The sequence below is a fragment of the Trachypithecus francoisi genome, unplaced genomic scaffold (assembly GCF_009764315.1).
Source record: "Trachypithecus francoisi isolate TF-2019V2 unplaced genomic scaffold, Tfra_2.0 Lachesis_group3, whole genome shotgun sequence".
NCBI classification, from domain to species: Eukaryota; Metazoa; Chordata; class Mammalia; order Primates; family Cercopithecidae; genus Trachypithecus; species Trachypithecus francoisi.
The window spans coordinates 26,057,645-26,073,621 of record NW_022681468.1 but is presented as its reverse complement, the minus strand read 5'-3'; the positions used below and the strand labels follow the sequence as shown (position 1 = coordinate 26,073,621).

Genomic DNA, 15,977 nt, shown 5'->3' with positions numbered 1-15,977 from the left:
AGATAGCGTGGTGATTCCTCAAAGATGTAGAGGCAGAAACACTATTTGACCCAGCAATCCCATTACTTAGCGTATACCCAAAATAGTATAAATCATTCTATTATAAAGATATGCACGTTATGTTCACTACAGCACTATTCACAATAGCAAAGACATTGAATCAACTTAAATGCCCATCAATGACAGACTGAATAAAGAAAATGTGGTACATGTACACCATGGAATACCATGCAGCCATAAAAAGGAACGAGATCATGTCCTTTGCAGGGACATGGATGCAGTTGGAAGCTATTATCCTCATCAAATTGATGCAGGAACAGAAAACCAAATACCACATGTTCATACTTATAAGTGGGAGCTAAAAGATGAAAAAAGAGCTCGGCTTATGTGTATGTCTGATTTTGGTAACAGAGTAATGTTGGCCTTGTACAATGCATTAGGGATAATTGTCACCTCTTCAATTTTTAAAAATACTTCGGGAAGATCGGTATTAGTTTGTTATACATTTGGTAGAATTAAAAAAAAATTTTAATGCAACAATAATCATGTATTTTCCAAATTTGATAAAAACTCTAACCCCATAAATCCAAGAACCTCTCAATGAATCTCAAAAAGAATAAATATAAAGAAAATGATACCAGGACATATCAATCAAATTGCTGAAAATAAGTGATAAAGAGAGTATCTTAAAAGTAGCCAGATTTTTAAAAATACACATTACCTACAAAGGAATGAAGGTTAAAAGGGGAACAGGAATTAATTAAGAACTAAAGCCTTAGCAGCATAAACTTTCCAAGAGTAAGCCCAGAGAGGAAAAACAATTTACAAGAAAAGACCCATCTGATCCTGGGCTTTTTTTCAATGAAAGAATTTTTATTTATTTTAAGTTTTGGGATACAGGTGTAGAATGTTCAGGTTTGTTACATAGGCAAATGGGTGCCATGGTGGTTTGCTGCACCTATCAGCCTGTCAGCTAGGTATTAAGTCCAGCATCCATTAGCTATTCTTCCTGATGCTCTCCCTCCGTACCCAGTCTCAGGTATTTCTTCATAGCAGTATGAAAACAGAGTAACACAGTTTACAATAAAATATTCCCAATAATATTGAAGGTGCACTGTAATTCTTCCTAAGAACTTAGAAACAAATGAAATCAAGTAAATTTTTAAAGTAACACACAATGGATCATAATAAAGACATATAAAATCTCTTAAGGGAAACAGAATAACACTCTACAATATGAAGAAAACATCCATCAGGCAGGAGATTGATCAGCAATAAATGCAAAGGAAAAGTGGAGTCAGAGATGAGAACTCTGGAAATTCCCAACCAGTCCATGTCCTGGAGAAAGGAAACTTAAATCAGTGTTCAGACCTTGAGGCAAGGTTATTTCTTGTATGAAACAACAATACTGTGCTCTCTTAGCCTGAGAACATTTTAAAAAATGGGTCCATCTCCTGTTTTGATTGATTTCATGATCTTCAGGCAAACTTCTGAATATTTCATGGTTCCCTAAAATAGTCTGCTGAAAAGAAAAATTGGTCATACCATCACGAATATTCAGATCCATGTGACAGTTGTATTTCTCATCATCAAGAAATTGGCGAACTGATTTATATGTTTTTGTTTAAAACACCTAGTTAGTGTTCACTATGTTCCTAACATTGTTATAAGTGCTTCTAATAATAATTTATTACATCTTCATAGCAACTCCATGTGGTAGGTACAATCCTATAAAGATAATAATAGTAAAATAATGCACTTTTTCTCTTAAAAAGTATTAATTTTTAATTGACAAATAATTATATTATTTATGGGGTACAGTATGATATTTTGATACATGTATACTTTGTGGGATGATCAAATCAGGCTAATTAACATATACACCACCTTACGTATTTCTTTGTGATGAGAACACTTAAAATCCACCCTTTTTTCAATTTTGAAAGATTTGGAAGATATTATGGGTTCCTTTACAAGCCATCACAATAAAGTAAGTTGCACAATTTTATTTTGCTTTCCAGTGCATATAAAATTATGTTTACACTACATGGTGTAGTCTACCAGTGCTAAGATCTCTCTGTAGCATGCAATGCTGTTTGATAGCATTTTATATGCTGTGGAACTTCTTTCAAAATTATAGAGTCAATCTTCTCAAACCCTGCTTCTCCTTTATCAACTAAGTTTATGTAATATTCTAAATTTCTTTGTCATTTAAGCAATGTTCACAGCATCTTCACCTAGACTAGATTCCATTTCAAGAAACCACTCTCTTTGCTCACTCATAAGAAGCAACTCCTTATTGAATAAAGTTTCATGATGAGATTGCAGCAATTCAGTCACATTTCAGGCTCTACTTCTAATTCTAGTTCTCTTGCTATTTTCACCACATCCATAGTTACTTCTTCCACTGAAGTTTTTAACCCTTCAAAATTATCCATGGAAGTTGGAATAAACTTCCTCCAAACTCCTGTTAATGTTGAAATTTTGACCTTCTCCCATGGATTACAAATGTTCTTAATGGTATCTAGAATCATGACTCTTTTCCAGAAAGCTTTAAATTTACCTTGTCTTGGCGACTGTGAATACTGCTGCAGTGAATGTGGAGTGCAGACATTTCTTCAGCTTACTGATTTTTATTCCTTTCGGTGGCATAGCTGGATCATATGGTATTTCTACTTTTAGTTTTTTAAATAACCCTCATACTTTTTTCCAAAATAGTTGTACTAATTCTCATTTCCACAACACAGTGTGTGAAAGTTCCCTTTTCTCTACATCCTTGCCAACACTAGCTAGCCTTCACCTTTCTGATGATAGCCATTCTTACAGGTGCAGGGTGATATCTCATTGTGGTTTAATTTGCATTTCCCTGTTGAGTAGTGATGTTGAGTATTTTAAAATATATCTGTTGGCCATTTATATGTCTTCTTCTGAGAAGTGTCTATCCACATCATTTGCCCATTTTAATAGGATTATTTGCTTTATTGAGTCGTTTGAGTTCCTTATATATGTTTGATATGAGTCCCTCATCAAAATGAGGTCCTTTGACAATATATTTGCAAATATTTTCTCCTAGTCTGCAGGTTATCTTTTCACTCTGTTGATGGCTTCCTTTGCCATGCAGAAGTTTTTTTTAGTTTGATGCAATCCCAATTGTCCAATTTTGCTTTTGTTGCCTATACTTTGGGGGACATACCCATGAAATAATTGCCAGACCAGTGTCAAGGAGCTTTTCTCCTATTCTTCTTCCATGAGTTTTAGTTTCAGATCTTACATTTAAGACTTTCACCCATCTTGAGTTGATTCTAATATCAAGGGAGAGATAAAGGTCCAATTTTTTTCTTCTGCATGTGGATAGCCACTTTTTCTAACACCATTTGTTGAAGAGACTGTTTTTTCCTCATTGTGTGTTCTTGGCACCTTTGTTGAAAATCAACTGACCATAGATATGTGGGTTTATCTGGGGGCCCTCTACTCTATTCGATTCATTGATGTGTCTGTTTTTATGGCAGTAACCTGGAGTTTTGGTTACTATAACTTTGTGATGTATTTTGCAATCAGGTAGTTTAACGCCTTAAACTTTGTTATTTTTGCTCAAGATTGCTTTAGTTATTCAGGGCCTATTGTGGCTCCATAGAGATTTTAAGGTTGTTCTATTTCTGTGAAAAGTGACGTTGGAATTTTTATAGGATTGCATTGAATCTGGAGATCACTTTGGGTAGTATAGACATTTTAACAATATTAATTCTTCTAATTCATGAACACAGAATATTGTTCCATTTCTTTGTGTCCTCAGTTTCTTTTATCAATGTTTTATAGTTTTTAGTATACAGATTCTTCACCTCCTTGGTTAAATTTACTCCGAAGTATCTTATTTTTTATAGTTATTGCAAATGGGATTGTTTTCTTAATTTTTTTTTGGATAGTTCATTGTTACCATATAGAAACACTACTAAATTTTGTATGTTGATTTTGTAACCCACTTTACTGAATTTTGTTTATTAGTTCTAACAAATTTGGGGGACTGAGGGAGGGGAGAGGGAGAAGAAGAGAGACTTGTACTGTAAAGAATTGGTTCACATGATTATGGAGGCTAAGAGGCTCAAGATATGCAGTTGGAAAACTAAAGGTATAGGAGCCAAAGGTATAGGATCAGTCAAAGTTGAAAGTCCTGAAAACCAAGAGAGCTGATGGTATAAATTCTGGTTTAAATCCAATGGCCTGAGAACCAGAAGAGCCTGTGGTGTAGAATTTAGTCCAAGTCTGAAAGCAAAGAAAATTGGTGTCCCAGCTTAAAGACAAACAGAGATAAATAATTTTTCTTACTGAGCCTTTCATTCTATTTAGGCCTTCAATTGATTGGATGAGGCCCATTCACATTGGGAAGGGCAAGCTGCTTTATTGAGTTTACCAATTCAAATGTCAGTCTCATCCAGAAATACCCCACAGACACAATGCGAAATAATGCTTAATCAAATATCTTCATATCCCATGACCCAATCAAGCTAACACATAAAATTAAGCATTATACTTGTGTACACAAATAGACCTTTTTAACTCAACTGTGCATTTCTCCAAATCCTTTAGCAAATTATAAATACCAATCAAGAATGCTGATGGAAACACACCTACCTGTGTGACTACAAGTTAAAACACTGATAACACCAGGTGTTGGTGAGGATGTAGGGTTGACTGGAACTCTTATATATCACTGGTATGAGTGAACATGTTACAATCATTTTGGAAAGTAGGAGTTTTTGTGATAGTTAAGTATACACTTACCTATGATCCATAATTTATATTCCTTGGTATTTACCCAAGAGCAATGAGTATGTGTGTCCATAAAATGATTTGTACATGGATGTTCTTTGTAGCAGCTTTCTTTGTAGTAGCCCCAAACTAGAAACAACCATCAACTGGAGAATGAACCCAAAAAAAGCATATTCATAATTAGCAATAAAAATCACTACTGATACATGTAGCAACACAGATGAGTCTCAGAAACATTATGTTGAACAAAAGAAGCAAGGCAGAAAAGTGGCTAATTATGATTATTTATGTGAAGTTAATAAATAAGCAATCTGTGATCACAGAATTAAGAATAGTAGTTATCCTATAGAAGAGCAGGATTACTGATATAGTTTGACTGTGTCCCCACTCAAATCTCATCTTGAATTCCCACATGTTGTGGGAAGGACCTAGTGAGAAATAATTGAATCCTGAGAACAGGTCTTTCCTGTGCTGTCTTTGTGATAGCGAGTAAGTCTCACAAGATATGATGGTTTTAAAAACAGGAGTTTCCCTTCACAAGCTCTCTCTCTTTGCCTGCTGCCATCCATGTAAGATGTGACTTGCTCCTCCTCGCCTTCTGCCATGATTGTGAGGCCTCTTCAACTATATGAACTGTAAGTCCATTAAACCTCTTTTCCTTCCCAGTCTCAGGTGTGTCTTTATTAGCAGTGTGAAAATGGATTAATACAGTAAATTGGTACTGGGAATGGGGTACTGCTGAAAAGATACCTGAAAATGTGGAAGTGACTTTGGAACTGGGTAACAGGCAGAGGCTGGAGCAGTTTAGAGGGCTCAGAAGAAAACGGGAAAATGTGGGAAGGTTTGGAACTTCCTAGAGACTTGTTGAATGACTTTGACCAAAATGCTGATAATGATACGGACAATGAATGAATCATATGGTGAATGAAATCTAGGCTGAGTTGGTCTTAGATGGAGATGAGGAACTTCTTGGGAACTGGAGCAAAGGTGACTCTTGTTATGTTTTAGCAAAGAGACTGGCAGCATTTTGCCCCTGCCCTAGAGACTTTTGGAACTTTGAACTTCAGAGAGAGATTATTTAGGGTATATATATCTATATATCTCGTAGAAGAAATTTCTAAGCAGCAAAGCATTAAAGATGTGACTTGGGTGCTGTTAAAGACATTCAGTTTTAAAAAGGAAACAGAGCATAAAAGTTCAAAAAATTTGCAGCCTGACAATGTGACAGAAAACAAAATCCCATTTTCTGAGGAGAAATTCAAGCCAGCTACAGAAATTTGATTAAGTAATGAGGAACCGAATGTTAATCCCCAAGACAAAGGGGGAAATGTCTCCAGGGCATGTCAGAGAACTTTTTGGCAGCCCCTCCCATCACAGACATAGAGGCCTAGGAGGAAAAAATGGTGTCGTGGGGTGGGCCTAGTGTCCCTCTGCTCTGTGCAGTCTAGGGACTTGGTGCCCTGCATCCAAGCTGCTCCAGCTGTGTCTAAAAGGGATCAAGGTGCCCTGCATCCAAGCTGCTCCAGCTGTGTCTAAAAAGGATCAAGCTCAGGCCGTAGCTTCAGAGGGTGCCAGCCCCAAGCCTTGGCAGCTTCCACATGATGTAGAGCCTGCGGGTACACAGAGGTCAAGAACTGAGGTTTGGGAACCTCTGCCTAGATTTCCGAAGATGTATGGAAATGCCTGGATGTCCAGGCAGAAGTTTGCTACAGGGGTGAGGCACTCATGAAGAACCTCTGCTAAGGCGATGCAGAAGGGAAATTTGGGGTGGGTACTCCCACAGAGAGTCCTCACTGGGGTCCTGCCTAGTGGAACTGTGAAGAGTGGGCCACCATCCTCCAGACCCCGGAATGGTAGATCCACTGATGGCTTGCACCATGCACCCGGAAAATCTCCAGACACTCAACGCTAGCCTGTGAAAGCAGCTGAGAGGGAGGCTGTACCCTGTAAAGCCACAGGGTTGGAGCTGCCCAACACCATCGGAACCCAACCCTTGCATCAGTGTGACCTGGATGTGAGACATAGAGTCAAAGGAGATCATTTTGGAGCTTTAAGATTTGACTGTCTTGCTGTATTTCAGACTTGCTGGCTTTTTGGACTTGTAGCCCTTTTGTTTTGGCCAATTTCTCCCATTTGGAGTGGCTATATTTACCCAATACTTGTACCTGCATTGTATCTAGGAAGTAACTAGCTTGCTTTTGATTTTACAGGCTCATAGGTTGAAGGGACTTGCCTTGTCTCACATGACACTTTGGACTGTGAACTTTTGAAATAATGCTGAAATGAGTTAAGACTTTGGGAGGTTGTTGGGAAGGCATGATTGGTTTTGAAATGTAAGGACGTGACATTTGGGAGGGGCCAGGGTGGAATGATATGGTTTGGCTGTGTCCCCAGCCAAATCTCGAGTTCTCGTGGGAGGGACCCAGTGGGAGGCAATTGAATCATAGGAGTAGGTCTTTCCTGTACTGTTCTCATGATACTAAATAAGCCTCATGAAATTTGATGGTTCTAAAATGGGAGTTTCCCTGCACAAGCTCTCTCTCATTACCTGTTGCCATCCATGTAAGAGATGACTTGCTCCTCCTTGACTTCTGCCATGATCGTGAGGCTTCCCCAGCCACATGGAACTGTAAGTCCATTAAAACGCTTTTTCTTCCCAGTCTCAGGTATGTTTTTATCAGTAGTGTGAAAATGGACTAATACAATTACTTATTGGAAAACTACACAGGGAACTTTTGGGGTGATGGAGATATTCTATATTTTGATCTAGGCACTGGTCTCATGGGTTTATGTGCACCTATATGCATACAGATATGTGAAGTATAAGTATACTTATATACACCGAAGAATATAAATATGCATTGTAGATTTGTGCATCTCACTGGGTGTAAAGTAAGCCTTAATAAAGAACTGTGAAATAATAGTTTCAATATAAAAAATTATGCCAAATAATGAAATGAAAGCAAATTTAATATTTTCAACAATTTGGAGACCTAAACCAATACTTGTGAATAGACAACTTTCTCCCAGATGGCCTAAGCTGAGCAATTTCGATAAGTCAAACTTGTCAAGTTATTGCTTGAGTTTCTGGGGCTCAGATCACACACACAAAAAACCCAAATCGAAACTCTGTTTGACCCCACATAATAACTCACAAGTACACTTGGATTCTGGGCAGTATGCCATTCTATTTCAGCTGCAGTGTCACACCTTGCATTGTAGACATCACATCACTTGATGTTTCTGTATTATTTGTAAATAATTTAGCACTGAATAGCAATAAATAACACTGACTGAAATTTACTATACCATCCAAAATAGAAAACACAAGAGAATAATAAGTTAAAGTTATTTTATTTTTAAAGAAAAGTCTATATGCAAATAGTCCCAAGTGTTTAACTGCATGATCCTTGTGGGTCTACATCCCTGATTTTAAATCCTACACTTGCTGTATTCTTTCACAGTTTGCCACAGAGTATTTTTTTAATGCACAACAGTAAAACAAATTCACCAATGAAAATTTATTCTTGGCCGGGTGCAGTGGCTCACACCTGTAATCCCAGCACTTTGGGAGGCCAAGGCGGGTGGATTACTTGAGGTCAGGAGTTTGAGACCAGCCTGGTCAACATGGTGAAACCCCATCTCTACTGAAAAAACAAAAATTAGCTGGGTGTGGTTGTGGGTGCCTGTCATACCAGCTACTCAGGAGGCTGAGGCAGGAGAATCATTTGAACCCTGGAGGCAGAGGTTTCAGTGAGCTGAGATTGCACTATTGCACTCCAGCCTGGGTGACAAGAATGAAACTCCATCTCAAAAAGAAAAAAGAAAAGAAAAAAAATTATTCTCACCAAAATAAGAACACCAGGCAAATGATAAATGTCACATTAAATTGTATTAATATCACCTAATTTGTAATCCACAACTTCACAATATAAAAGAATCTGGATTATTTGTACCAATTCCCTCTTTTTCTACTATGAATACTTTCTATACTCACATAGAATAGTTCAGTGAAATATACTTGGCACACCTCAGTGAAATACTGGTTGATTGATTGACACAGGTGGTTAATACAACAAGAGGCCCTTACGATGAAGATGACATTGATATTAAACAAATATGCAGAATCACAAAATACCCTCAGCCTGTTTGCCAGGAGGCAAATAGAACACACAAGTGGGAAGTTTGGTGTTTCTGGACCACACAGTCTCTGCCATGGCAAAGATCAGCCAGCCTCCTCAACTCAGTACAATTCAGACATGGTCATTAGGTAGGGGCTATAGTGAGAAATGTGTTAAAACCCACACCTACATATGCACATATGCAACACAAGCTACGTGTTTAACATTCCAAAAACTGTGTAAGAAACAAAATGTTGGAATGTTGATTGGATTTACATGTTGATGAAATTTTAGTGAAATAAGCCTAGTATCATGCAAGATTACTGTGAAAAATTTAATTGCACCAACTACTCTTGTTTGGAACAGAGAACTGTCAGCTCTCTTTACATTAACTATATTTCTCTCCCCCATTGCTACTGCAAGAACCAAAAAGACAGAACTTAAAACTGAGTCCTACCTGCAAAATCTGCAAGTCAATCAGTGATGGTTCACATGCATGTCAATTTCTACATTATATTTTCCTAAGGCAGACATTTGACAGATATAAATCTCGCCTCAGCAAGGCCCAAAGGAAACATTTGTCATATCTCCAATGATCATTCTTGATTAAAGAAATCACAGAAAAACATATTGACATTGCAAATTCAGCTTGTATCTTTTCTCTCATATAATTTCTATATCTTGAGGCCAACTTCTTTAACTATTAAATGTACATTCTCCACATAGGATACAAGACTATAGCTGTGAACTATTTTCCCAATGAGTTACATATGATGCCTTAATTGTTAATAGTAAATAGATGTACTATTTGTATGACGTGAGGTTTTTTGTCATATTTTAGAATCATCATTGTCTTCTTCTTGTGAATTATCAAAGGCAAATAAAAAACAGCCTCTTCAGTAACTAGCATATTTTCATTAGAAACAAATACTATTGTGATACAAATTCTTTGGACAATAGTGAAGCACCTTGAAGATTTTCTAATATTTTTGTCAAAAGAATACACACTTAGATGTGTACTTTGCCTTTTCTGAAAATATTCAAAATGTATTCTGAAATTAAAATAAAATATTTTGATAAAATAAACACATTCACTTGGTGTTTTTTCTTTCATTTCTATTTAAAGCAGTAATCACAATATCACAAGATTCTCTGAATAAAAAGCCTTTTCTTGTAAAGGTAGATAATAGAAAGAACATCCAGCCACTTGCCCCTAGATGGAGGGATAAAAACAGATTGATGACTAACATTCTATAAATTAACTCTAGCTACAAAACTATGGCAAATCAAAACAACCACAAAACCTCCACAAAGGTTATGTGCGTGCTGGAGCACATGCATGTGGGGGTCATGAGGCATCCACATATTACAATAAATTTTCCCCACAATCCTTATTGTAAGGTTGAACTATTGGGGAAAAATGGAGCAAATGCTCTCTAAATAAATATGGTATCTTTATTTAATTTCCTGGATGCCATGCCCTCACTAATTATTTTTGTTCTTTATCTGAAGGGAAATACATACCTTTGAAGAAAACTCCTTTTCAATGTTTTCATAAGCTCAGTCAGACTAATCACATTTGAAAAGCTAGGAAAGAAATTAAAGCAGAGCTTAAGCTAATATGGTGAATTTTAGAGAGGCAATCAAGACAATTTATACCAAAAGTCAACAAAATTTATACAAACTCAATTATGTCTTTTTTTAGATGATGTGCACATTACTATGAAAATATCCAGGCAAAATGTCTGAACTGTTAAATTGCAATCAATTTGGCAATCTATATACTAGTTGCCATTCTAATCATTTAACATTATTGAAATCCGTATTTTGTCCCAGAGTGTGTTATAATCATGACATTAACTGAATTTATTCAACAAGAAGACATTATTTTTATCTCAGGCTAAGGTTGCTAGCACCCTCAACTTCAATTTTGTTTGATTTACTGTGCATATTGCATTACTGCTAAGACAGATGCTCTGAGACACATAATCCTTTTTGGTCTATATATATTGGTGAGCTTTCTTTGGTAAAAAATCTGACTGGGAAAAATATTTTGTTTGTGGAATTAAGCAAAACATTAGCATTTCAAATATTTTTGTCTTTTAAAACACCTTGTGCCACTACTAACTCAATAGTGGGGAAAAGATCTTTGTTCAGAAGTGTATGCATGCAAAAGAGAAAGAGAATTCAAGAAACAGGTATTATATATTTCAGAAATTCATACTTTGGGAAAGAATAGAAACATTATTTGAACCTTTAGTCCAAAGGCTATTACATTGTACTTAGATGCTATTTCTGTTCCAAGTCAATTTCTTAGAAATCATTGTAATCTTATTCTAGTTTTGTATTTAATTTTATATACATTATTTACTTTTGAACACGGGCTAAACTCAAAAAATTTTAGCCAGTGAAAGTTACAGTTTAGACCCATATTACCTAACATCTTACCATAAATATGCCCACAAAATATTTGCCTTATGACAGCTCTATGAGTAAGACTATCTTTGAGCTTAAACTCAATTGCCTTGGGTGATACTCAACAGGTGTGTATCTTTTGTTTTCCTTTGGCATGGCCCAAGTTTACACAGAGATTTTGGTAGAATGACTTGTTCTTCTCATATCTTTTTAGCTTCAGAATCTGGATAACTCAATTAAGGAAATATAAGTAGGAGACCTTCAAAGGAGAACAAGTAATTTGTGGAACCTGAATTTCTGAAATAATATTAAGGCAACATTGGGCTTCATGGCGAAACACCAGAGGTTGGAAAGAGCTGAAGATTTACTCTTTCGTCATTCACATCACCTCCCTCCATCCATTGTAATAGGTCTTTTTACCAATTAATTTGGTCTTGCTGATGCTTTGATTAGGCAAGTTACAGATATATTTTAATCGTTGCAAAAATGAATAATTCAAAGAAAGCATAGACCAAGGAAATAGATTGTTGAGAAGTAACCCCTCAGCTTAGAGAAGAAAAAATACACAATGTTATTCTAATAGCTATAAATGAGGTACTAACTGGATGATGTGTGATTACCAGTGTGATTAAATGGCAAAAACAGACACATGGAGAAGCTGAGTAGTGTGCTAAGGCATTGTCTTTTTGCCAAGTTAATACACTATGCACACTGTTTTCCGTACAAGATTCTCAAGTAGTAACTATAGTAAAGAGCATAACTCAAAAAATGGAGTGCGTAGGTGGAGAGGCATACTGGAATGCATGAAGATGTTTCATTATGTATAATGAGAACAGTCTCCACCTTCTGAAGAGTCTCCAAAAAAGCAAACTGGAGGAAAAGTCACATCTTTAAGGTGCAAATCCAACAAAGATGTCTTAAGATTCTGAGGAAGAATTTGCTCCTTGCCAGTCAGTTATTTCCAGACTGCAGCATGTAGATGATAAGATCAAGATATGATTGAGGAGACTTTTACTTGTGCAAGAAGGTAGTAACCATGCCACTATTTTTAACCCTTAAAATTTAAAACATGCATTTAATTCTTTTTAATATGTACTTAATGTATATTCTGATAGCATTCCAAGACAATTCCATTGACAAGTACATGTTATAAATTCAGTAGTCTTAATATACTTATGAATATATTATGTTGTTCGCATGAATGTTCATGCAGCACTTATCACAACAGCAAAAACATGCAATCAATCTAAATGTCTATCAGTGACAGATTGGATAAAGAAAACATGTTACATATATGCACCATGGAATATTATGCAGCCATAAAAAAGAACAAGATTATGTCCTTTGCAGGGACTTGGATGGAGCTGGAGACCATTATCCTCAGCAAACTGACAGAGGAACAGAAAACCAAATACCACATGTTCTCACTTATAAATGACAGCTAAATGATGCGAACTCATAGACAAAAAGAGAATAGACAGACACTGGGGCCTACTTGAAGCCGGAGGGTGGGAGGAGGGAAAGGAGCAGAAAAAAGTAACTGTTGGGTACTAGGCTTAATACTTGGGTGATGAAATAATCATTACCAAAAAAAATCCCTGTGACACGAGTTTACCTATATAAAAATTTGCACATGTACCCCCAAACCTAAAGTAAAAGGTAAAATAATCACATTTTTTCAATTTAATAAAAAGACCCCCAAAAAATGTTGCCCTTCAAATAACAAATAAAGTGTGATGCGAGGCAAGACATACTAGTTTACTGCTAATTCATAGATGAGGTTTGATGATTTATTTTCTACATCTGAATCTCACACTCAATTCTTATTGGGAGAAAAAATGTATATGTATGGTTCTTTGGTATGTTTGTTTTTTTTGTTGATTATGTGTAAGGAAACATATGTAACAACTGTCATGCTTTTTAATAATGTGTTTTTATAATTAAGGTGAATTATTAGAAAGGCCCAAAGATTAAAACTCTAATTGTGTAATTGTTATTTTCACAGGAAGCTTATTGAGACTCACCTGAGAACCATTCCAAGTCACGCATTTTCTAGTCTGCCCAATATTTCCAGAATGTAAGTTTTTTTTAATATAAAGAGAAGTTTGCATTTGTGATATGTTATTCTCTAAATGTGTCCTATTAAGAAAAATACTCGCTATTATACTTGCATAAATCAATGGCAGTTAAATTTTCAATGTATATGACAATTTTATGTACATAAATTTTATTTGACTTTGCTATATCTCCACTCCCTAATTCCTATATGATTTTTTAAAACCTAAATGAAATTTAAATTCATTTGGTTTTGAGAATTTCATAATTCTCGATGTATTTTAATATATCTTGGGATGTGGCAAAACCTTAGCTGTAAATCTCTCCTATAAACATCCCATAGTTTATAAGCTAAACAGATATACAGATAGACAAACATCCATCTGTCCTAGTCACCAATTCTTGAATCACCTTTCACTACTAATACAAATATTTACATTTTATTATAAACATAGCCAATGGTTTCAAATCTTTCTTGCGTTAAAAGAGAATTAAAAATAATTCTAAACCTTAAAAATGGAATTGCTATCCCCTTAGAGTAAGGAAAAAAGGGCTTTTCCATATTGGGTTGACAAAGAGTGAATGAAATGAAGCAGATCTTTATTTCACTTAATTGATTTTGACAGGCAATCTAGATAATTCAGGCATGCGAAATAATATAACCAGAAGCAATCTGTACAGTTTTTGGCTAAATGTACTCACTCCATGGCTATTTTGTTAGTGTTTCTGTCATTTTAGTAGTTCTCAACCACAGGCAACTCTACCCCTAGAAGCATTTAGCATTTTTGGTAGAGACGGGGCTGCTACTGGCACCTAGTGGGTAAAAGTGAAGGTTGCTGCTAAACATTCTACAGTTCATAGGACATTCCCTGTAACAGAATTATCTATTCCAAAATGTCAGCAGTGCTGAGACTGAGAGACCATCCTATTGAGCATCTCTGCAGTTTTTTATGTTGCTAGCAAGTCCTTCCTCTTTCAGGTTCTTGCCTCTTTGTTTTCCTTCATATTCCTCTCTTATTCCTCTTCTTGTCTCACCCGGCTACTCTTCCTCAGTCTCCTTTCCTGTCTTCCTATTTTAATTTTGCCAGCTACTTAATTACCAGCTCTTTCTTTATATATTTTGTTCTAATTCCTCTATACCCACTCTCCTTGAGTAAACACTCCCATTCCTTTGGCTGCACTATTTCCTAATACAGCTAATTTCCAAACATTACCACTTTGATGTCTCACAGGCTCTTCAAAACCAGCATATTCAAAAGAAACACATCATCTTCCTCCCAAGCTGTTCCTTCTCTTTTAACAGCACCACTTTAGCATTCTATAAGCTAAAACTCCTGAATTCTTTAGCTCTTCCTTTTCCCTCATCTACCTTATACAACTGCCTATTTGGTGTCTCTACTTGCATGTCCTAGCAGCTTGGCCATTACTTCATTCATTCAACAGATATTTATTGAGCCCTACTTTGTGCCTGGCACTTTGCTAGATGTTCCGTGTGTAACAGTAGACAAATCTCACAGAGGTTCAGTTTTATTCCTAAGAGAGTGATGAGTGTCATGATGGGGTCAGTTATTGGGTGATAATGGAAACTCACATAAGAGGTCTATTACCTAAACAGGAGCAGGGAGAGGAGTTGGAGAAGACTTCCTGAAAAAAAAAAAAAAACAGCACCTGACCTGTGATCTGCCTTACATAGCAAAAAGCAGAAGGGAAAATCCTGGGCTTTCTGAAGAATTAAAAGTTTTTGGAGGTACAGCTTAGGCAGGGAGGTGGGCAATAGAAAAACATAAAACTTGGGTCTAAGTTAGTACAGGGTCTTGTAAATCATGTGAAGGAGTTTGAAATCTTCCCTAAGGGCTGAGCCATTCAATAGTTTTAAGCAGGCAAGTGAAACGGTCAGATTTTCATTTGAGAAACATTCCCTTGGCTTTGCAGTGGAGTGATGGGTGGAAGTGGAGCAAGGCTGTAGGCAGGAAGCTAGTGAAGAGGCTGATGCAGCGCCCAAAGGACAGGATGGGAAACTAAAGGATGATCATTGAGTGGGAATAATGAAAAAGGATAGAGATTTGAGACATAAATAAGGGAGGGCTGATAAACTTCAAAGTTGACTGATTTGGAGATGGTGGGAGATGGAAAAGAAATGCATCCAAGTTTCTGATTAGGACATCTGTGTGGTTGATGAGCACATTCACTTAGGCAGAGAAGTGTTTTGTATATTTGCTGTGGAGGGTCAGGGGCTATGTTAGGAATTCAATTTGGGGTGTATAGCATTGAGTACATATCAGGACATAGACAGAATTTTTTCGTTCATTTGACAAATATCTGTTCAGCCCCTACTACGTGCCAATCACTGCTCTGAGAGCTGGTGATACATCAGGGAACAAACAGACAAAGATCCATGTCCACATGGAGTTTCCATTTGAATGGGAGGAAATAGACAATGAACCAAAAACACAATAAATAAGCAAATTAGATACTAATTTAGAAGGAAATAAGTGTATGGGACAAAGAAAAAAATAAATTAGAGTAAAGAGGATTGGGAGTTCTGGGTATATGGGGGCACACGGGGAGAGATTTAGGTAGAGATTAAAAGTCACAAACAAGTGGGTATAACTGGGACCA

General features: G+C 36.4%; 1 protein-coding gene across 2 annotated transcripts in view; it reads left to right on the top strand.

Moving 5' to 3' along the window:
• TSHR (thyroid stimulating hormone receptor) overlaps positions 1-15,977 on the top strand; it is a 171,947-nt gene that overhangs the window by 93,054 nt on the left and 62,916 nt on the right. For both annotated transcript variants that reach the window (XM_033187246.1, XM_033187247.1), the window contains exon 2: positions 13,309-13,380. In XM_033187246.1, coding sequence (XP_033043137.1) covers positions 13,309-13,380 — 72 coding nt within the window. The remainder of the gene's footprint in view (positions 1-13,308; positions 13,381-15,977) is intronic.